Consider the following 23,151-nt stretch of genomic DNA (forward strand, 5'->3'; position numbering starts at 1 on the left):
CCAGGCTCAGGTGAGCCTGTGAGAAGTAGACCCAGTGGGACAGGCTAGGCCGGGGCACCTGGCACTGGCTCAGGGCCGGGCCGGCCAGTGGACGAGGGGCCGGCGGCCTGCTGGCAGCAGGTCTGGGTGGCGTGCCCACCAGGGCGCAGTGGACACGGGGGTTCAACCCTCTGCCCACCGCGGCCTCTGACCACCCCAACCCCTCCCAAGATGCAGGGTGTCAGGGGTTCCTGTGGGATGTGGAAGGAGAAACAGCTCTAGAGATCCATGACCAAGGTCACCCCCTTCTCTCTCTCTGCAGCCCCAGACTGGCCACCCTGGACTCAGCGACTCTGCTCCTGTGGCCAATTCTCTTGGTCCTTCCTGAAGTCCCTCGCTGGGACTCCCTGGGGTCTAAGGAAGTGGGTTTCAATTCTCACAAGTGCCCCCTTCCTGTCCCCCATCCTTTCTCTGAGCACAGAGTGCAGCACACAGTGGGGTCTCAAAAAATATTCTTGGACAGACAGTTGCTTTCCTGGCTCACACGTGATCTTTTTACTGGGCTTCTAGAGTGGGCAGAAGTGAGGACTCCCTGGCTCCAGGTGAGGACATGAGACTGAAGGAATGTTGTCCCACGGCCTCCCAGTTCTTCCAGGACAGAGGCCTGTGCTTCTCTCTCCCCGCTTCACCCCACTCACGCCTATTTGCCTGCTTGCGGGCCCAGGCCTTATTTGCTGAATTGCCTGGGGCAGCTAAGCCTCTTTCCTTATCTGTAAAGGTGGGGTATGACGTTGATGATCTTCAGCTGCCAGTACAGGTCCTCGCTTCACCGGCTCCCTTCTGCTCTGGCAACAGAGGATGACCTTGCCCAGGGTTGCAACTCCCACCAGATTCCTGGCCCCGCCCTTGCACCCCCCTGGTAAAAGCTTCCTGCTGCTGCCCGCCCCCTGCTTCCCCAGCCTTGCTTGTCCTCTTTAACTCTGCCCACCGCTTGGTAATCTCCCCTTCATCACCCGCCTCTTCCGTGACCCCTGAGTGTCCATCTAGCCCCACCCGCGGCAGTCAGCCCTGCTGCACTAATGGGCACCAGAATAGCCCTGGAAACAGGTCTGGCATTCGGGGCCGGGTTGCTCACACGTCTTGACTAGAGCCTGAGCAGGCTCCTGGCCGGGGGTAATGGACAATGGTAATCTGCGCAGGCAGTGGCGTCACAGTGGCTGACTTTATGACCAATGGTGGCGTGAGATGGACTGGGAAGAATTTGCAGATCAAGTGGCTCTGGCATTTAGTCACTATGGTGACAGCAGCGATTACAAAGGCTGAGGTGGCTTCTGACTCTCTGTGTGATTGCCCCAGGAAACCCTCCCGAAGGAAAAACAAATTGAAAGCCTTGAACTCGGTGGTCCTGGGATATAATTTTCATCACAGCCTGAAGGCGATGAGGGGTGGGGATGCATCCTGAGGAAACTCGGCTTCCCTGCGAGAGGGCTGCCCCCATGAAGTCGCTGAAAGCTTTTTAAGTGAGGGAAGACTGGTTTCTGACAACTGAGGTCCAGGTGGGGGTGGGCTGCCTTCTCCAACAAGGAAGATTCAGGGGGTGTTGGGGGTTCAAAATTCTGCTCCACTCCATGTGTGGGCATCTCCTTTCCTTTTTTTTTTTTTTTTAAAAGATTTATTTATTTATACAAGCACTGGGTACAGTCAGAAGAGCAGGAGGGTGAGAGAATTCACCAGAGCCAGAGTGGGGAACAGAACAGGCAGACTGATGAAATACACTGCTGAGGGGAGCAGCGGGAGCAGTAGGAGAGATCTGTCGCATGTGCCGTGTGGGGACCCTCGCCTGCGGCTGGGGATCGAACTGGCACAGCAGAGGCTGCGGGCAGCTTCACAGCCCAGCGCTCAACTGCTGCGACACCAGGGGAGGCCCTCCATTCCTTCTTAACCAGTGCCCTGGCCTTAGCAGGAGGGGATTGGTGGGGTTTGCACTTGGTTGGCTCTGCAACCAGGACCCTGCCAGCTATGGTCTGGCTTGCTTCTCTGCCGCAGCTACCCTGTGGCTGCAAAAGCACTCTCCTTCTGGACTGCTCTAGAAGCTTTCTGAATTTCCACCCTTGCATTAGATCATGCATTCAAGGCTTTCAATCTGTTCTTAGTCAAAGTGGATCCAATGAGTCTATTGGCCCCTCCTGTGTCTGTAAATGAACTGGAAGATTTCCCCTGCTGATTCCCTGACTCATGGGGCGACAGCTCTTAAAGGCAGAAGGGCCAAGTGGAGGTCCCTAAATGGCTTCAAAATAGCAACCCACAGTGAGACTACATCTCTAGGAGGATTTCTGAAATTAGTGCCACCATCAGAGATCTGGAATATCTTTTATCAGAGGTGGTCATTTCCATCAAGACTCAGTTTAACTCACCTATGTGACCGGGGCAAAAAACCAGCTGGGGTTCAGGGGTGGCTGCAGATACTGTAAAATTAATTAGTGTGATGGAAATTGCAGCTGCAGTTCTAGATACGACATTTTTAATACTATTGATCAATACAACTCTGGGTCTGCTGTACATCTTGACCCCCAAAGCTGTCTCTTCTATTCTCCTAAATAAAGATAATCAAAAACACTTTGCCTTTGGGAGGCAGGGGCAGCAGCCCACCTTCACTCTCCTCCTCTGCTCTCTTGGGTTCTATCCTCACAGTCCAAAGGGACATTGGTCATCTTAAAAGTTCAGAACATTACGCTAGCCCATTGTGTTGATGACATTGTGGTAATTGGATCCAGTGCTCAGGAAATTGCAAGCACTTTAGATTCTTGTGGAATATAGATATACCCAAGGAGGGGTGATCGATTCCACAAAAATCCTGAGGTTTGTCACGCCAGGGACATTTCTAGGGTGTCCAGTGATTGGTACATGTTGTGATATCTGCTCTTAGATGAGAGACAAGTTGCAGAACCTTATACTACCCGCTACAAAGAAAGAGGCCAAATGTTCGATGGGACTCTGGATTTTTTGAGGCAATTCACAGATCATCTTTGGCAGGAAGCCCTAAGAATGCAAGTTTTGAGGGAGCCTTGCAGCAAGATAAGACTGCAGCAGGTCCAGACGGCAGAGCAAGCTGTCACATGAGCTTTATGGTGTGGAAGTGACAGTGGCAGAAAAAGATGGTCTGTGGAACAGCTCTAACAGGCTGTTAGAGCTGTGCAGTGCAGATACAGACCCTGAGGGCTTGGGGTTAGTTCATATCCTCTTCTGCCAATAACTATTCTCCATTTAAAATCAGTTCCTGGCTCACGACTGGACAGGTGGAGGCTGACTGTGGGGCACCGAGTGATCTGCATAACTAGAGCTGGATATTACCTGATCCATCTCGTCATCAGGTCAGAAGTGCAAGGTGCCTGCTATTATTTGATAGATTGTGTGAGAGCAGGTCTGAGCAAGCCCAGAAGGCACAAGGAAAGTGTGTGAGCAGGTGGCTCAAATTCCCATGGTATCTGCTCTTACTGCTTCACTGTTTCCCCCTCAGCCCACAGTTAGGGGCATCACTATGACCAGCTAACATGGAGGGGAAAGCACAGACACCATGTCCATATGAGTTTGCCTGGCGTGCGGGCACCAACTATAAATGGCTACCGCTGCAGTAAAGCCACATTCAGGGCATCTCGAAAAGATGGACATGAGGGGGTATCCTCCCCGTGGGCAGAGCTTCTGGTTATACTGGAAAAATGTCCATTTTGCATGGGAGGAGAGATGACCCGAGGTACAGATCGATACTGATTCACGAGTTGTGGCTGAGTTGACGGCTGGTCAGGGACTTGGATCAGCCGATTAGTGATGAGGGGGATCCATGGAGTGGACAGCTTGAAGTGGGTGAAGCTGTTTTTACTCCACAAAAGTGCCCGGACAGGGTATCTGTGCAGGAGGCGCTCAGTAACCAGGCGGATGAGAAGACCCGTGTGCAGATGTCCACTTCTTTCCCGGCTACCTTGGTTCCTGCTCGGTGGCTCCATATACAAAGTGGCCTTGGTGACAGGGATAGGGGCTGTTCATAGTATGGGAGGCAGAATAATGACCCCCCATGCCACAAAGATGTCCACATCCCAATCCTTGGGTCTTGTGAATGTTATATGGCAAAGAATGAATTATGGTAGTGAACAGAATTATGGTTGCTCACTAGCGGAGCTTAAAAATGGGGAGATTATCCTGTACTTCTGGCTGGGCCCAATGGAATCACAAGAGTCTTTAAATGTGGAGGTGGGAGGCAGAGTCAGAGCCAGTGGTCTGAGGTGACAAAGTCTTGACAGGCCATGGCTGGTTTTGAAGGTGGAGGAGGGTGCAAGCCAGGGAAGGCAGGCAGCCTCTAGACGTTGGGAAAGGCAGGAGGAAGACTCTCTAGAGGCCCAGGGAAGAAGGTTGTCTTGCTGACACCTTGATTTTAGCCCAGCGAGACTTGATTCTGGCTCTGCCCTCCAGTACCGTAAGATAACAGCTTTGTGTTGTTTCAAGCCATGGAATTTGTGGTTATTTACAGCAGCCCTAGGAAATGAATACACCTGCCCCTTACCAAACCCCTCAACAACTGCCCTCACCAGATCTGAGCTGGCAGCACAGCTGAGCGCCCAGGCCACCAACATTCAAGACCAAATGGAACTTCTCAGAGGGCACCATGCCCTGGGGCAATGGTTCTCAAAGTATGGAATAGGAATCCCTAGCGGTTGCTCAGACCCTCTCAAATCTATTTTCATGTTAAGACATTCTTTGCCCTTTTCGCTGTCATTCTTTCATGGGTGGGTGTACAGTAGGGTTTTCCAGAAGCTACATGGCAGGTGTGTAAGAGCTTGAATGCCAAAAGTTTTGAGAATCTAGTCGTTTTCTATAAAGCCAGTCTCTAAAAAGATTTGCAAAAGTGTCAACTATGCTATTCTTCTCACCGTTTGTTTTGAACATGCTATTTTTCATTAAAAATGTTTTATTTATGTTAATGTGTAATGGGTTTATTGTAAATATTTTAAAGCTTTAATTTTTAATCTAGTGAAATAGATGTAACCCAAAGAAACAAAAACCCTTTGTCATTTTTAAGAGTATAATTTTCCAATAATTTTTAAGAGCATCAAGAGTTCTGAGACCAAAAATTTTGAGGCCCTGTCCTTGGGGGCTCAGCTAGTGGAGATGGGAGTGGCTCTCACTACTGCTTCAAATGACCAACCCGGAATTCTGCTTTCCATCCCATCTTTGTGTTCAGCAGGTCTGCAGTCCTTAGTGCCCAAAGGAGGAACATTCTGGGAACATTGATGTGGCTCCTTTACATTGGAAGAGGAGTCTTCTCTCTTACCCTTTTGAGCTGTGTTAAGTTGCTTAACTGAAAGCAGAGGAGTCACCCCTACCAAATAGTGTGGTTATTTTGGATTATCGGAAGGAAAATGGAAGGTGAGCAGGGAGACTATGCCTGGAATCCAGAGGATTCCCTGGGTACCTCTCAGATGTCCATGTCCAACAGTGACAGTGGGCAACCTGGTCACCCACCGTAGCCAATCAGTACCTGAGACGCCCGGGAGTAAAGTGTTAGGACATCCCACACCTAAGGAATTCAACCTGCTGAAGCGCTGGCAGCTGGTAAGAGGAGCGTGGATGCGGGTGGAAAGAGGCCACGAGGGCTCAGTTAGGTTTTTGACCAGCTTTAGGGAATGGGGAGGGACTGTAGCCGGTTTTTGTTGCTGTCATTCCCCCGCTGTCTTATCAGGAGGCCCTGGGGTGACTACCAGTTTCAGTGGGGCTCCAGGTGAGGATGACAGGCTGTGAGGAGTGTGACAAGGATTGATGGTGGTGGTGAGACTTTCCCTTGTTGGGAATGAGCATTTTTTAAAAACTGGAGGTGAAATTCACATCACATAAAATGAACCATTTTAAAGAGAACCACCGGGCGCATTTAGTACATCCACAGTGTTGTGTGACCTTCACCACAAACTTTGGCCGAAACTTTCATCAACCCAGACAGAAACGCCATTAGGCAAAGGAATGTGAGTTTCTCATCAACTGGGGGAGGGGCAAGAGGAAAGGTTTCCCACGCATCTCCTTCTCCCCTTCCTTGCTGCATCTACTGGGAGGCTGACACGTGGGGACTGGGGTCACTCAGGCGCTTTCCCTTCCGGTTGGGTTTGGCTAAGGGGAGGCATCTGCAGGACCCAAGCTTACCCCTGCTCCCTGCCTGCCAGGGGCTTATTCTGCACCCATGACAGTTCCAGGCCCTCCTCTCTTCCTGTCAGGTCTGGGGGATGTAATGGCTTCCTGTAGCTGGAGCCCTGGGTCCCATGCCTGGTAGGTTCCCGGAATGCTGCCCACACTTCTGTAAAGAATCCCTTAGTTGAAGGCTCTTCAGGATCTCTCGTTGGGCCCTTTTCTTGTTGGGACACCCATGGACACAGGAGCAGATGGCATGGTCCCGCCCCCCGTCCTTTTGCCTGGGTGTGCCCCAGGGTCCCACTGCCCTCTGGTGGCCAGTTCCTGGAAATGCACCTCAGGGATCCAGGCTCTGCTGAGTAAGCCCTGGACACCAGCGCTGGCCGAGCCCTTACACACCTGAGCATAATTCATCCAGGGATCATTGGCCCCATTTTACAGGTGAGAACAGGAGGATTTCAGTGCCTGTTCCCTGCCTTAGTAGAAAGAGCAAAAGCTTAACTGTGGGCAGCAAGGTCTCATCCCTGCTTCCCCTAGTCCTGCTCTTGACCCAGCCCCTGGTCTTTCCTCAGATCATAGGGTGTTCACAGGTACAGATCCTAAGTAGAATATTCAGGAACTCTTGAAACCTTCACCTGGCTAAGCTCAGCTCCTTCTCTAGTTTTGTCTCAGGACATCACTTTGGGAAGCCCCCCCTTCTCCACTACCTTCTCCTGGCTTTTTATTTACAAACACACTGGGTTCTGCAAGAATGTTCCATGAACGCTGCGAGGCTGAAGGCCCTTGAGCACCTTGCTTTGCTCACCACCGTGCTACATACAGCAGCTGACATGGATTAAGCTTGTCTCTGCAATAGCCACTGAGCTAAGACCTTAGGGCCCCTCAGGCCACCCTCCTCCCCAAAGCTCCAGGTCCCCAGGAAACAGCCCTCAAGTCTATTAAAAACTCACACGGATTTATTAGAATATGAAAAAGATTCGATTTCTTCTGTACAGCGGCAGAGCAGCAGCAGCTGTGGTGGCTTTGAACGTGGTTGTCAATGTCACCCTCACGTGGTGACTCCTGCCCAAAACAGCACTTGCATGGGGAGGAGAAGAGGACGGATGAGCACCCGCTGCCCAGTCCATTGGGAAGAGGGAGACTCTGACTATTGCACAATCCTGGGGGAGCGCCCTGGGGAAGGACAGACAGTGAGCCTGGGCCTGGCCATGGTGGCTTGGGGGAGAGGAGTGTGTGCTTGTGAGCAAAGGCCTCAGGACTCCCCCCCACCGTCCCACCTGGGTGGGAGATGCTCAGGGAGACCTGCTCCCCTGAGGACAGGGCTTCACAGCATGGTGCATGTGAGAGGGAGATGTTCCAGGGGCCACTGGGGGGAGGGGAAGAAAGAAGAGGCCAGCAGGGACTGAGGTCTGGGCCCAGGAGCAAGGTGCCGGGAGCCCAGCGTTTAAGTTAGAGAGAATCAGGAAGGGGGTGGGGCACTTCTGAAATCAGAGCCTTGGGGCTACACTTAAGAGCCCAGCAGGCAGAGGACTGATTGGGGGGAGAGCGTTGGGCAGGCAGACAGGCACGCATGAGGAAGGGTAGTTCTCTGGAGTAGGAGGGCCAGAGCTGTTGAGCCAGAGTTTTTTAAAATAGGAATGCCCTCTGTGCAAATAGAATCGTACATGGAAGAGTGAACAAACGAAACATAAAAAAGGCAGCACTTTCTGGAGCCCCTGATGGTCCCTCCCCTAGCAGTGGCGTCTGCAGGGCCGGTGGTCCCCAGCGGGGCACAGTCTGAAAAGCTCTGAGTCACAGCTCAGGTGCAATGTGTCCCAGCTCCACCGGGAGAAGCTCACGGACGCCCTCAGCCCGCGGCTCCGAGTAAGGACAGGTCAGGTGGCTGGCAGGGTGACAGAGCTGGCAGGAGGAGGTGGGAATGTCGCTCCTGCCATCATAGGCCTGGTCCCCCTAGTCTTTCCCTGTTAAAGAAGGGCCTGGCTTAGACCCGGGAGGCCTCGGCTCCTTCCCTTCTCACGTGGGCCCAAGGCTGAGCCAGAGGCTCTTTGGTTAGAAACTAAGATTGGTTTGAATGAGGAGGCTGATGGAGTGCGGGAGGGCGGCCACGGAGGTCGGGGAGACCCAGAGGCCCGAGTCCAGTGTGGGAGAGCCTGGAGTAAAAGGGCAGGTCTGCCTCCCCAGCCCAGCAGTTCTGCCGAATGGATCGGGACGGCAGCTCTGACGGGAGGGAGGCGGGAAGCCGTGCTGCACTGGGGGCTGTGGGCCCAGCTGCCATGCGTTGGGGGGAGCAGGGCCAGTCCGGGCAGGAAGGACGAGGGGCGCCCCTGCTTCCCCAGCAGCCCCTGCTCCATGGGAGAGTCTGTGGCGGGACGGGCACCACCACTGGTCCGGGGGCTACTGCCCCTTGGGGATGAAAGGCTCTCCCTCGCCAGGTTCGGGGTGTGGGCCCGGGTCACTGAGGCAGCGCTGTATCCTCAGGGAGCTGGGGCTGTCGCTTGGCCCAGGGGTGAAGACGTCATCGGTGCCTGGGGATGAGGTCTCCTTGGAACGCATCACGATGCCCCCGTCATCGTCCTCCTCCTCCGTCAACCTGGGTGGGTCCCGGCTCAGCCCTAAGATCTTGCCCTTCAGCTCCTCGTTCACCAGGTCCACGGACTCGGGTGACTGTGGGGAGGCCGGGTCGATGGTGATAACAGGCAAGTCGGCCTTCGGCTCATAGGCCAGCGGATCTGGGGGCCAAGAGCAAGGCACAAGCTGGCTTCCTCCCTGAGTGCTGCCCAGCACGCACCCCACCTCAGCCGTGTCAGCAACACCCACAGGAGCTCCCTGGAACGCAGCAGTCCCAACATGCTCGCGGGAATTCACACAGGCCTGGACGAGCCCCAGCTGCTTTTCTCCTTCAGACGGTATTCCCCTCCTCAAGCCTGGGCTCCCTCAGGTGTTCTCAAATCAGGAACCAGGGCTCCTTCCTGAGTCACCATCTGCCCCTGGGGCCCAGGCCTGAGGGAAGGCCCACCCTGTTTCCCCACATGCTGGAGATCGGATGGTGGGGCCCCTCCTGCCTCCCCTCAGAGGCCCTGTCAGCACCCAGCTCTACGTGGAGTGCTCAACTCTGGGGGTGACAGCAGAGCCAATCTTCTGCCCCCTCGGGGGAGCTCCAACCGCACCTGATGCTCAGAGCCTGAGAGAGAGCCTGCTCCTTGGAAGCCTCACGCTCAGGTGTCATGGCCCTGAGTGCCCTGAGTGCTCGGACCCAGCCTCAAAGCCCCTCGCTAGCAACCCTGCATCCACCTCACCTGAGCCGATGCGGGCCCGAGACATGGTGGGAGAATCCAGCTTGTGGGCAGGCACCGTCAGGTAGTTGTTGATCTGACAGAAAAAGTGCAGACAGGGGATGAGAGAGGGAAGCCCCTCAGGGGGCACCTGGAGGGGGCGGCGTCCCCCAGTGGCGTGTCCAGGGTTCTCCTCTGTCTGTGGCGGTTCCTCCACAGACTCTTCACCTGCCTGTGTCAGAGGCCTGCTGGCGCCCTGGGTTTGGGAGGGCTTGGGCAGGCTCTTAGCAAGTTGCCTGGTGTCCTGGGGACCGTCTCCTGGTGACACTGCCCCCCAGCCTTCTGCCTCAGCCCGCACCTCCCTGCGGCCCTGACCCATAAAGTCACATCAGGAGTGCACACCTGGGCCTGGGTGGCCCTGGGGTCTTAACACAGGAGGCTGAACATGAGCTCGGGCCTGGTCTTCCCTCAACCTGTTCCATCCTGGGTGTCGCCTGTGGCAGCCATCACTCCCACCTGCCCCAGTCAGACAGGACCCCATCTCCTTTCCCTCTTCCCTCAGCCCCATCTCAAGTTAGTGGCCACGTCTTGTACTTCCACCCCCCAAACATGCCTAGAATCTACACGTGCCTCTCCATCTCCCCTACCTCTGCCCTCACCTGGCACCCCCCCATGTGACATCACCCCTGTGCTTAGAGCCCTTCGAGACTCTCCACGTGCTTGGAATAGACCCCAAAACCTTAAGCCATTAACAAACCTCCCTGAGAGCGGACTTTTCAATTTCTAAAAAGGGCCAAATTCTGTGACTGGGAACTATGCCCACTTCTTCCTTCTGCCTGAACCTCTCTGCCCACTTCCCTTCCGGGCTCTTATTCCTAAGCTTACTCCACCACCTGCCTGGTCAAGGGGCTCTGGCCCAGCATGGGAAGCCAGGTAAGGGGAGGGGCGGGCTGATTTGTGAGTCCACAGAGGCCACGCTGCTGCTTGGCCCTTAGGGGCCTCAACAGACATTCCTGAACAAACGACAAAGCGCGTGTGCCTCATGGTGACTTTGGCAGGTCCCTGCCTGCCTCCCCCAGTCTTAGTTTTCTTACCAGAAAATCAGGGGGTTGGACAGAGCACATGGACAGATTCTTCTAGCTCAGATGCTTGGGGATACAATGAGGGGGCCTGGCCTGCCGTGCTCTGAGGAAAGGTGCTGGGGGAGGGAGCTCGCTGGAACCTGCTCTGGGGCTCAGCCTTCAAAACCAGATTCAGAGGGGCTCTATTCTCAAAGGGGCTTAGAAACGGGGGTGCAAGAAGAACCCAGATTTCCAGAGAAAGGCAGGAGCTGGCTCCGGTCCGCACACCTTCTGCTCCAGTTGCCGGGCCTTCTGTCTCCGCAGCAGCATCTGGTTCCAGGCCTCCTCATAGGGGTCTGCCACCAACGTGTGTCTGTTGTAGGACCGCAGCTGTGGGGGGAGCAGCTGTGAGGAGGGGGCAGGCCCCGAAGCCGGGCCTGGGGCAGGGGGACTCTGGCATGTGCAGGGGGCAGGGCTGGCGCAGAGAGGGTCTCCTCTGGCACAGGGGAGCCAGGCGGGGGTGTGTGGGGGGGCAAGCCCTTACCCGCTGCCTGGTCTTTTGTAGGTTGTTCCTCAGGATTTTGCGAATCTCCTCCTCCTTGTCCTTGGATAGTGCTGGCAGGATGCGCTCAGCAGGCAGGGCCTTGGGGTGGATGTTTCTGGGACACCAGAACACAGGTTAGGTCAAGAAAATTCCTGTGACCCTGAAGCCTGTGGGTTGGGCCAGAAGGGGGTCATCTCTGGATGGCCTGGGTGGACAGGCAAAGCCTTGGGTCCTTGCACTCGTCCCCAAGGGGACCAGGTTAGTGGGGAGGGGGTGGTTTGCGGCGCAGAGCTGAGAGGTGGGTACTCACTGCATGGAGACCGTGGAGACAGCAGAGGGGATCTTGCCCATGCCACCGCTTTCCACCAGCTCGATTGCCTGCTTCATCTCCATCTTGTGGTAGAAGGCGATGAGCTGGGGCTCCTTGGAGCGCTCCCCGGCAATGAGACACTTCTTCACATACTTCTTATTAAACCGGTTGAGCCTGGTGGGAGCAGGAAGGAGATGAATGGAGCCAGCTCCCAGGAGTGGGGAGACACCCAGGCCCTGGGAGACCCTTACCTGCCCCTTCCCACCCATTTGCCCACCAGGCTGCCACCTACTTGTCTTTCCAGTGGTGGTGGCCGTAGTGACCACAGATGTCCTCGATGCCTGTCAGAAGGTGGTCCAGGAACTGAAACGGGCCCAGGGCCAGGTCAGGGCTCACTATCGGGTTCCTCCCCTACCAGGCCTCCTGAATAGGTGGCCCCACCTTGCACCCTAGCTGCAGCGCTGCTCAGCCCTTCCCTGTAGTTCTAAGAGAAGCCAGGAGGTGGCGTCCACACCCCACTCATCCTGAATCTCAGCAGCAACAACTCAACAACTCAGCAGCTCAAATCCTCTGCCACTGGGGGGCGCTCTGCTGAGCCACCCTTCTCTGAACACACATGTGCCTGATGCCTGCCTGGGTGGATTCCCAACAGAGGCAGAGATGGCCTGATGCTTTCTTCCCAGGTTTCTGGCTACTCTCCACTGCTATATACTACATACTACACACTCCCTGGGGGGTGTGGCCTGGTGAACTCAAGGGGCTGCAGGACCACCTAGGCACTGGGATATGGAAGGCGGGATGGCAGAGGGCATGGACACAGGCCTAGCTGCTCCCTGGATCCCTGAGCTTCTCCTGCACAAGGCCAGCCCCTGCCAGTACCTGTGTGTGGATCTCCTCATTGATGGAGCGCTTCGTCTCTTGCTTCTTCTTCACAGCCAGCAGGTCTACCAGGGGTCGGATGGTCATGCCCTAGGGAGCAAGCAGGTGTCAGGCACCCCAGTCCTGTGCCCCTGACAGGGAGAGCAGGCGCTGCTCACCTCCCCCAGGACCCCAGGGCTGGGAAGTTCTGCTTCTTCCTGAAGCCGGATGTTTGGCAGCCTACCCAGCCAAAGAAACTCTGCTCAGCGAGCCAGGCCAGGGCCTGAGGGCCCCGGTTCAGGTGTGGGCCCCACCATTGCTGTGTTCTGAAGTGCCGGGGATGTCAGGGCTGTTTGTGGGTAGGACCATCTCTGCTCTGCCCCCTCAAGGACTATGACTGAGGAGGACCCAATAACAGTAGCAGATGGTTTAACTGCACTTACGCTTCACAAGTATCAGGGCTTCCCTACCCATGACCTCAAGGGGCAAGGCCTTCCACTGTCCCTTTTTACAGATAAAGAAACAGGCTCCGCCTGAGATCGCAGGCTCTCCCTTCTGGGGTGAGGTGAGGATTCATGTTCAGGAAGGACGGAGGGGGGCTGGTGGAGGTACAGAGGCCTAGGTGGAGCCTTTCTCGCTCCAGGTCACAGGCCAGGTAAGGTTCAGCAATTACACCTCCCAGGCTGGGCCTCCTTGGGGTTCTATTGGCTCTTAGCTGAGCCTGGATCATTTATAAAGGCACAGAAATTATTGACCAGCATAATGGAAAGATTCTTCGAGAACATCTGGTCCAAACCCCTCACTTTGCAGATAGGGTACTAAGGCTCTGAGAAAGGGAGAGGTCTTTCTGGGGATCCCAGACATAGCAGAGCTTGGGCTGGCTCTGGGCCTCCCACTGCCGGCTCAGTGACCCTTCTAGTTCCTGTGTTGGGAAATTATCCCCATTTTACAGATACAGAAGTGAGATACAAGATATGAAATCACTTCCCTAAAGGTCTACAATGAACACCCTGGGCTTGCTGACTGTCCTCATTTCTCCCAACACCTTGGGGTTCCTAACTGGGTTGAGTAGCCTTCTGGTTGTTTAACATTCCGACTGGGTGCTTCATGATGACTTATATTCACAATTCTCCTTTACGACCAAAGGAACTGAGGCCCAGGAAGAGGAAGTGGCTTGCCCGAGGTTGCACAGCAAGTTAATTGGTGGAGTTGGGACTAGAACGGGGCCTCCTTTTGGGTCATTGGCAGAGTTGAGGTCCCCAGGTGGGGCTGTCCCCTGCCGGGCAGCACCTGCACAAAGACAGTGAAGAAGATGACGGTGATGATGGCAGTGAGGAACAGGTCGCACATGGGGAAGTGCTTCTTGTCCAGAAGGTAGCCCAGGGAGAAGGCAATGGCCCCTCGCAGGCCTCCGTAGGCAATGATGAACTGGTCCTTGGGGGTCAGCTTCACGATACGGAACTTGTTGATGAACCAAGTCAACCCCAGCACACCTGTCGGGGAAGGGGGAGAGGGGTCAGGAGGTCTTGACCCTCCTGACTTCTGCGCTAGCCAGTTCTTGGAGGAAGCCTCCACCACTAGCCTGCCCAGCCTCTCCCACCCTGGACCCCTCAGTCGGGGCGCTCTGAATCCTTCAATCCAAGAATTGAGTGAATCCTTAAGTGGGGCCCCCAACCTGCAAGATCACAGGCCTCCAGGGCTGGAGGCTGGGAGCAGGGTGGGAGAAGAGAGGAAACAAGTCAATGACCGTTACATATGCTGGGTGTGCGGGAGTTTGAAATTTTTCATAAGAATTTGGGCCTCCCCTGGTGGCGCAGCGGTTGAGCGCTGGGCTGCGAGGCTGCCCACAGCCTCTGCAGAGCCAGTTCAATCCCCGGCCACCGGCGAGGGTCCCACAAAAAAAAAAAAAAAGAATTTACTAAAATGCAGAGGTCTGGGTCCAAACTCAACCCACAGAATCAGAATCTCTGGAGGATGAGGTCCAGGAATAAAGGAATTTAAAAACAGTGCACTAAGCAAATGTGACACCCAGCCAGGCCAGGTCACAGGCCTAACCCCGGAGGGAAGGCGGGTGAGCTCCAGAGGGGACCTCACTGAGGGGGGGCTCTGCCTGGAATATGAGCCAAGGACTGAGGCTTGGTCCTGTCTGCAGTCCAGGTCCAGAGGAGCAACACACGGCTTCGCCAGTGCAGAGAACACTGATGGCTGGGGCCGTGACCCCCGTCCCCTCCGCACACACATCCGAGCTCCCTCCTCTCTGACACAGTGGTGCAGTCTCCCCGGAAATCAGACCCACTGCAAACACGTCTCGTTCCCTTCATGGCCACGATGGAGGCCTCAGTATTGCAGAGAGGAAGGGGGACCCCTCCTGTCCGGATGCACTGGGAGCCGCTCCAGCACCGCCCCCGCCCGGGCCCAGTGCTCACCCAGCACACGGGCGATGAGGCAGAAGAGCAAGGTGCTGATGACGAAGGTCCAGTTCCAGTGGTGGGAGCCGGCCACGGTGGAGACGCCCAGGAAAATGAAGATGAGGGTCTCGCTGACGCTGCTCCACATCTTCAGGAAATACTTGATGGTGGTGTGGGACTTGTGGGAGATGTTGGCCTCCACATAGGGGCGCATCACTACTCCCGAGGCAATGAGGCTGCATGAGGAAGAGCAGGATTCGGGGTTCAAGTCCCTCACTGCCAGAGAGGCTGCCAGGCACCCCTTTCCTGAGCTCCTCTCATGGGTCAGACACCCCATGCAGAATGAGCCCCACCCTCCTGGCCTGGTGCCCACTCCTGGGGCCCAATCCTCCTGGCCTACCTTCCTCGCTGTGGTCTGAACCCCCATCCAGCCCCACTGCTGTGCTTCTGATGCCCCCCATCGGGAACATCTCTCCACCCATGCCTCTCCATATTCCCCTGAACCCCCATACCCAGGGAGGCCTCAGGACCCCCAGGATTCCTCACTTTAATGGGATCTTGGGCCTGGGGGGCTCAAGCACCCGTCTGAGCTCTAACCCAAAGGCTTTGAGACAAATGAAGGGACAGAGAAGCAAGACTGAGACTACCAGGACTTTAAGCTCAGTGGCTTCCAGGGGCAGTCCCAGGGCCGGGAGCCTGACGCTGACGTCTCATCCCTGGAACTGGAGGCCAGGCTCCGGGGTGCTTCCTTATGTCCCTTACAAACCTGGGGAATCCATGTGGGCAGCCTCCCCACCGCCCCTCATGGGACTCACGCCATGATGCCTGACAGGTGGAAGAGCTCCGCGGACAGGTAGGCCATGTAGCTATAGAGGAAGACGAAGAGTGGCTCGATGACGCGGATGTGGTTGGTGAAGCGGGAGGTGAAGGCTGCGATGACCCCATAGACCACTCCCACAAACACCCCACCCAGGGCCACCACGAAGAAGCTCAGGAAGCCCAGGACGATGTCCACGATGCCCACGCGGTCGTAGTTGGCAAACTCCTCAAAGAGATGATACAGGACCTGGGGGAGGGCGTGCAGGTTGGTCGGGAGGACAGGGCCCTGGCCCCACGGTGCCCTGGGGTCCGCCCACGGTGACCCTGTCCTCTTTGTGGACGATGGCCACAAGGAGAGGCCACGTGGAGGCAGAGAAACCCTGGTGCCAAGCGAGTGCTCAGAACCTCCTTCCCGGATCCAGAGCCTCGTCGTCCTACAGCAAGCACTGGTCCAGAGCACAAGCTCTGAGGCCAGTCTGCATGGGTTGGAATTCTGGCTGTGCCCCCTCCCTAGCTGCACACAGGAAAATACTCAGTCTCCCTCTGCTTCAGATTTCCTGTGTATAATATAGGGTAACAGTAACTATCTCATAGGGCTGTTGTGAGGAATACACCAGTTCATCAAGGTAAAGTGCTAGAAGGCTCACAGTGCTGGCCACACCTGCACCACGAGTCCGCCCCTCCCTGCCTGACCTTGTCACGTCCCTTCTGGATTTCAGCACAAAGCAGGGAAAGTTCAGACAGCGAACTAGGACAGGGCTTCTTAACCTTAACTTAACCTAAGCTTAACTTTCCAAGCTTTCTGCAAATACACACAGCCAGGTCAAACCCCTACTTGGACTCTGGAGGTGGGGCCCAGAAATCTCTACCCAACGACGGTTGTGATGAACAGCCAAGTCCAGGGAGTACGGAGCCTCTCCTAGGTCCCGTCTCCTGGGCTGGGACACGAATAGTCACTGTGACACTCTCGTCAGGCATGTCAGTGGCACCTCACACACTGAAAAGCCACTTGACCATCATCATCCTGCTTGACACACATCAGCCTTGTGAGGCAGGTGGGCCAAGGACATATTCCTTGATCGCCTGAGGCTCAGAGGGCCTCCAGCCGGAAGCAGCAGAACTGGGCACAGAACTTGCTCTCTACCGCAGTGGGGGGGCCTTCTGGGCAGGTTCAGCTTTGAGGTTCTACCCTCTCTTAGGCTGCCAGACCTACTCAAGTCTAGGCCTAGAGAGCTTTGCCAGGAAAGGAGCTGGGAGTTTCCAGGCCTGGGGGGTACTGGGGGAGACAAAGAGGGGTCTGAGGCTCTCTGAGAAGGAAATGTTCAAAGCCCTAGTACCTGGGCAGCACCTGGAGGCAAGGAGAATGGGGCCGGGGGCGGGGGGTGACTTAAGCAAAGGTCTACAGCCAGCTATCTGGGAAACAGGGTGCTCATGCCTATGCCCAGAACTCCAGAAAGGGCCAGATTGGGCCATGCAGGAAGGGGAGCTGCTGAACACTGGCCAGTTGTGGTGTGGCCTGGACCACAGCTGCCTGGGACAGGGAAGAGCTCCTGCAGGGGACACAGGTGAGCTCTCAGCAAATGGCCTGAGGGGATGCAGGTGCTCAATGTTCACAACCCGGGCAATGGGGCAGGCAGAGTGGGTCCTCCTCTCTGGCCTGGTACATCCCGGGGACTGGATAAGCTGTGGAGCATAGTGGTAAGCGTTTGGGCTCTGGACTTAGACTATGTAGACTGAACCCTGGCTCTGTCACTTATCAGCTAACATGACCTTGGAGGAGTTACATAACCTCTCAGTGCCTCAGTTTCCTCACTTGGAAAATCTGGGGCTAAAGGCAGTGCCAACCTTATGGAATTACCACGGGGTCTGGATGAGGCACCCCATATTCAGACAGGATGTAGCCACCTTCACTGCCACCACTGTGAGGAGGTGTGGCCACGGGTCCAAGGTGACCAGACACTCGTGTCCACCTGATATAACCATACCCCACTGCTCCCCAGCAGTGACAGCCTGCACCCCAGCTGGAGAGGGCCTTGTCTTTGGCATCCACTGGTTACACAGACATGAGTGAATGACTGCTCTAAAAATCCTAGGGCATGACAGGCTGGGTACTGGATCCTGGCTACAGATGGGGAAACTGAGGCTATGAGTCACCCTGAGCAAGAGCTGGTACTAGAAGAGATGAGGACCAAGGCCTGTTGGCTCAGGCCAGGCTGCTGCCCTACCCAGGGCTGTCAGGAACGACTGGGGAGCAGGGGAGGAGGAAGCTTAGGCTGTTGGCTGCTGACCACCACTGTCTGTCCTTCTTTGAAGCTTCCTGAGGGGCTGGGGCAGAGGAGAGGGGGGTATGTGTGAGTGTGCAGTGGGTGTGTATGCATGTCTTTGTATGTGTAGCTGGTTCCCAAGGGCCAGTGAGGAGGGGGCTGGGATATTTCCCTAACACGGCAAGTGTGCACATACACACATCTGTTTCCTGAGGAAGCTGGCTGGGAGGGAGGGCCTGTGAAAGCACGTGGGGCTGCCCTGCCTGGGCCCTGCAGCTGCTCAAGATAAGGCCCAGAGAGGCCAACATTGGCCAACCCATTCTACTTACCCCTTTCTTGAGTTTGGGGGTATAAGGGCCCTTTCTATAACTGCTATCCCCAAACTGCACAAACCAAAGTCTCCATGAAAGCTGAAACACCCTCAGGGTAAACAGAGGCACAGAGAGGCTATGTAATTTAACGAAGATCACGCCACCCTGCAAGCCAGGGAGGGAGCACGTGACCTGGAGAGCCCAAGAGCCTGGGCCTGGATCCTGACAGACCTGGATTCTAACCTTGTTTCTGTCACATTCTGGCAAGTTATTTAATTGCTCTGGTCTGATTCCTCCCCGTAAGGTGTGAACGGTGAGCACCTCTAGGCTGTCACGAGGGTTAAATGAGACAACCCGCTAGCGCTGGGTGCACAGTGAGCAGGACGCCGCTGTTAGCAGCGGGCGGGTGTGGGGTTTGCATGGGCCGGACTGGGTTCTGGCCCCTGTGCCCGTGGGCGCTGCCCCTGCCCCTCACCACGGTGACGGCGTCATTGAGCAGGGACTCCCCAAAGACAAGGATATGCAGCAGCTCGTTGATGTGAATCTCTTCGAATACAGCCAGCACGGCCACGGGGTCCACCGCCGAGATAATGCTGCCGAACAGCAGGTTTTCCAGGAGGCCGATGTTGTTGATCTGCTCGCCGCCCACCAGGCACACGGCGTACATGAGGCCGCCCAGGAAGAAGGCGTTCCACAGCGTGCCCACCACGGCGAAGATCAGGATGGTGCCCAGGTTCTCGGTGAACTGCCGCAGCGGCAGGAAGTAGCCGGCGTCCAGGATGATGGGGGGCAGCAGGAAGAGGAAGAAGACATCCGACTGCAGGAAGGGGGGCTTCTCCCCCACACCCTTGATCAGGCCCCCCACCAGCAGCCCCACCACGATCAGCAGGCAGCTCTCCGGGACGATGCTCGAGATAGTGGGGATCACATGGAAACCTGGGGAGGGCGAGAGAATGGACGCCGTGGATTTGCGGGGAGCCAGAAGAACAGGAGGTTGGGGACAGGGCTGGGGACGAGGACAGGAGCTGGCAAGAGGAGCCCAGCCTTGTCCGGAGGCCCACTTTGCTCACTGAGCCTTGGCTCCCTCAGCTGTAAGACGGAGGGGATACACCAGCCCTGCAGGATGGCTGGATAAACCCCGATGGTGTTTTTAAGGGCAGTTTTCAAGGAATATGCAGAGACTGTCTGTCACAGTCATAAAATAGCAGAACATGGCAGCTCTTTAGGCCTTCAGAAGGCAGAAATTAAACATTACCAAGGCTCTGAGTACCTCACAGCATTACCTGAACCCCAGTCATCTCTCTGGGTACAAGTGCAGACTGGAATTCAACACCGGGCGTAACAACCTCCCAACTCTGAGGGAGGTCAGGGCGCTCGGCTATGGAGGTGTCTAAGCAGAAGGGAAACAACTGGCTGGCGGGGAAGTGATGTGGAGGGAAGAGACATAGAGGCGCACAGAAGAATACAAGACGTCAGCGCAAGCAGGAATGTGGGGGTCATGCGGCCCAGGCCCTGCAAGCCTGCAGAGCGCACGCAGCCACCTCCAAGCGCAGACTCCCCAAATGGAGCTGCTCACAGCTGCAGATTGCTCTCTCACAGCAATCAGTTTTGACCTGTGAGGCAAACCCTATTTGTCACTGTTTCTAGCCCAATCCCACATTGAGCATCTGCGACTCAGAAAGGGGAAGGGACTTGCCCAAGGTCACACAGCAAAACAGCAGTAGGCCCAGGCTGGAATCCAGATCTGACTCCCCAGTTCCATCAAGCCCCACAGTCAGTAGATCAACCTCTCCTATCTTTCCTCCCTGCCAAGGCACGAACATGCCCTTCTGCACCAACCCTCTCCCCAGGTGAGGACAGCATGTGGATTCAGGAGAGCAGAGCAGGCATGGGAGAAAGCAGCTTCTCAAGGCCAGGAGCCCAGCTTCAGCCGCTGACCTTTGTCAACACCCTATCCCCACCTGCCCTGGCGTTCGCACCAACATCTGCCTGGAGAGGGAGAGACTAAGAGCCCAGAGCAGGTTGGTGACAGCTGCCACCGCACCTCGCATTTCAAGCCTCCCCACCGGTCTGTGCCATCAGGCCATTCCACGAAGCTGTCCTGGTCTCAGCAAGTGCCAGACTGTGTCCTGGAGACCAGAGGCCAGCAACTGCGTGTGGAACAAGGACAGTAACAGGAGGAATGTCCGTTTCTCCTCAGGTGAACCAGATGCCAGGTGCTGTGCCAGGGCCTGGAGCGTCTCCTTAGTCCTCACAACAGCCCTGTGCAAGGGGCACTGTCCCCATTTTGCAGAAGAGAAAGCTGGGGCTCAGCAAGGCTCAGGGCTTCCCCAGAGTCTAAGGGAGGAGTTCCACTCTGGCTGAAAGCGCTTCAAACCTGTCACAGGGAGAGCTCGCTGATCCTTCACTTGAGCCTTTATTTCCTCTGAGCCAGGCCCATAGTGTGCTCTGGGGATGCCAAGGTGGCTCAGAGCCTCCGTGAGGAGCTCGCAGGATGACCTGCTTGCTCTTCCTGACCTTCGGTCATGGGTGTCCATCACTAGGTGAAAGGACAGCTAGCATTCTTTTTTGACTCATGACAAAGTGGAGCTCAGAGGAGGCAGGACAGGTTGGGTCACGCAGGACTAACCAGGTCCTGGCCTCCTGACTCGGGTGCAGTGAGTCAGCTCCCAGGAGCCGTGTTTCCTGAGCAGGTCTCCCAGAGCCTTCTGTTCTGCCCATGCCTCTCGGAGCAGAGGGACCTCCAGGCCCTCATGGGCCAGGGTGGGGAAGGCTGGGCCAAGGCTGAGGAGGAAGGTCTGGGATCCACGCCTGGCTTCTTGTCCAAGGGTAGGTGGCAAGTTACTGGAAAGCAACTTCCAGGGTGGGAGGAGGGGTGGATCTCGGGGCTTGTTCTGGCTTGCTCCTCTCCCGAGGCCCCCTGCTCCACCAGTTCACCCCACTGCATGACCCCAAAGAGGTCCCTGAAAGTGCAGGACATTTGCCAAAACCTGGTTTGGTGAGAGGGGCATGGGCGGGGCTGAGACCTCCTGACAGGCCCAGCACTGAGGCAGATTCCAAGACGCCCAAAAATGAGGCAAAACTTCCAGGGCCCAAATGTGCTGCGCTGGTGATGTCACCAGGATGGAATTAGGAGTGGGGCAGAGGCATTTAGAATCAAATCCAGCCCCTTGAGAGTTGGAACTGGGGTCACCCAGATCCTCCACCACGTGGTTGGGAGACTGAGACTCCAAAGCACCAGGGACCAGGAAGGTCACATGGCCAGTTCCACCACGAAGCTCACACCCAGGGCCCCTCCAGCCCAGGGCCCCTGTGGGGCTCCAGGCCTCTCAGCACAGGGCCGTGTGGAATTCCACATCTCTGCACCCCGCAGACCTGCTGATATGTCTGGTTGGCGCCCCTTTTAGGTGAAGGGGGTGGGGGTGGCCCTCATTCTACGCAGGCTCAGTGGTAGCTGGGACCTGGGGTGCTGGGTGAAACGGCACTTACCTGCACCTAACACTACACACTCGTATTCTCACGTCTCCTGAGCACACTCACTCACTCGTACACATGTCCACCCACCCTCTCACATACATTTACCTACATTCACTGACGGTCACACACACACTCATGTGTGCACCCTCACTTTCACATTCTTTCGCTTACACACTCCTTCACTGTCCTGCACCCAGGCTCCCAATCTCTTTTTATTTTTTTTAAAGATTTATTTATTCATACAAAAGCTGGGGTACAGGCCAGAGATGCAGGGGGCTGAGAGGATTCACCAGAGACAGAGTGGGGAGCTGAACAGGCAAATTGACTGAAATACACTGCTGAGGGGAGCAGCGGGCGAGACTGGAGAGGTCTGCTACACCATGTGGGTAGCTCCCTGGCCTGTCGGGGATCGAATTTGTGCTACAGAGGCTGCGGATAGCTTCACAGTGCTGTGCTTAACCCCTTGTGCCACCAGGGAGGCCCCCAATCTCTTTTTAAATTTAATTTGTAATCATTCTCACACATTCACAGCTCGTACACACACTCACGACTTTCATGCACTGTCTCTTACACACACACCTACAGGTACACACAAAGGCACACTAAACAGACTTGACCAAGCTTCCAATGGTGAGGGGCTCCGGATTCCTCTGCAGCTTCCCTGAGCGTCACCCCATGAACATTTTATTTACGCTCCTGACGGTCCCCATTTGTGAGACAGCCGTGCTGGAGCCAGCAAGCTGCCCCACATCACCCTTGGTTGTCAGGGACACCACACACCCCATCCTATTTCCTGCACCTCTCCCCTGGCCCGGGCCTTCCGAGGAGAGTGCTGGGAAAAGGGCCTCCTTGGCCCACCAGTGCTGGGGTCACCAGAGACCCGGGGGCACGTGAGGGGCCTTGCCGTCCCAGTTCCAGACCCGAGCACTGCTCTGGGGCTGCAACTCGGCCAGGTCCCAAGGGATCCTGGTTGCACAACGATTCCATTTCTTTAACTCCCTCTTCAACTGCCCCAGCAACCAGTCTCCACTACGGTGATGAAAGGCAACACCTCCAGTGAAAGCCCACACCCTACAATCCTTTATACTCGCACCTCCACAGTGCCAGGAGGCCACAAATAGCATCCCCTCATTTCAGAGCTGAGGAAACTGAGGTCCAGAAAGATAAACAACTGGCACAAAGCCACAGAGCTGGAAACTGACTTAAGCTCAGGTGGTCTGGCTCCAGAGGCTGTCTTCTTAGCCACCCATCACAGTAGCTCTGGTTTTCTTATTTCTAAGGGGAGGTCAGCCCAGGACTACAGAGGCCCAAAGTGGTTCATTGGCATCCTTCCCTCTGTTTACAAACACATTCAAGCTTCTCTCAGGCTAAAACAAAACAAAACCAAAAATTAAAACAAAAAATAAAACTTTCCTCCTTTACCTCTAAAACCCAATCTATTTATTCTACTTCTTTCCTGTCTTAAGTTTCCTGTCTTAAATTTTATGGTTCCCAGAGGACCAGATGTAGTGTTTCTTTCCATGGGCTCTTCTCCAGGGAAGTCTCATCATTGCTCCTTTCCACTCTACTGACCTAATAAAGACCTTGGGAAATGCTTCCTCTTTTAAGCCTTGCCCCCTCCAGGAAGCCCTCCTGCATTAACTCAGATAGGAGGGCTCAGTCTTTTCTATCAACCTCCTA

The 23,151-nt window shown here is 55.7% G+C and overlaps 1 protein-coding gene across 1 annotated transcript in view; it reads right to left on the reverse strand.

The window, feature by feature from the left end:
- Nucleotides 1-7,098: 7,098 nt before the first annotated feature.
- SLC9A1 (solute carrier family 9 member A1) overlaps nt 7,099-23,151 on the reverse strand; it is a 44,860-nt gene continuing 28,807 nt past the window's right edge. The window contains exons 2-12 of the mRNA XM_037498323.1: nt 18,470-18,930; nt 15,416-15,666; nt 14,619-14,836; nt 13,483-13,685; nt 12,214-12,303; nt 11,627-11,697; nt 11,335-11,508; nt 11,025-11,139; nt 10,769-10,870; nt 9,444-9,516; nt 7,099-8,876 (exon numbers count right to left, since the gene is read on the reverse strand). Coding sequence (XP_037354220.1) covers nt 8,542-8,876; nt 9,444-9,516; nt 10,769-10,870; nt 11,025-11,139; nt 11,335-11,508; nt 11,627-11,697; nt 12,214-12,303; nt 13,483-13,685; nt 14,619-14,836; nt 15,416-15,666; nt 18,470-18,930 — 2,093 coding nt within the window. The 3' untranslated portion in view covers nt 7,099-8,541. The remainder of the gene's footprint in view (nt 8,877-9,443; nt 9,517-10,768; nt 10,871-11,024; nt 11,140-11,334; nt 11,509-11,626; nt 11,698-12,213; nt 12,304-13,482; nt 13,686-14,618; nt 14,837-15,415; nt 15,667-18,469; nt 18,931-23,151) is intronic.

Source organism: Talpa occidentalis, unplaced genomic scaffold (genome assembly GCF_014898055.3).
Source record: "Talpa occidentalis isolate TD23 unplaced genomic scaffold, MPIMG_talOcc4v2.1 talOcc4.9, whole genome shotgun sequence".
Classification (NCBI taxonomy): domain Eukaryota; kingdom Metazoa; phylum Chordata; class Mammalia; order Eulipotyphla; family Talpidae; genus Talpa; species Talpa occidentalis.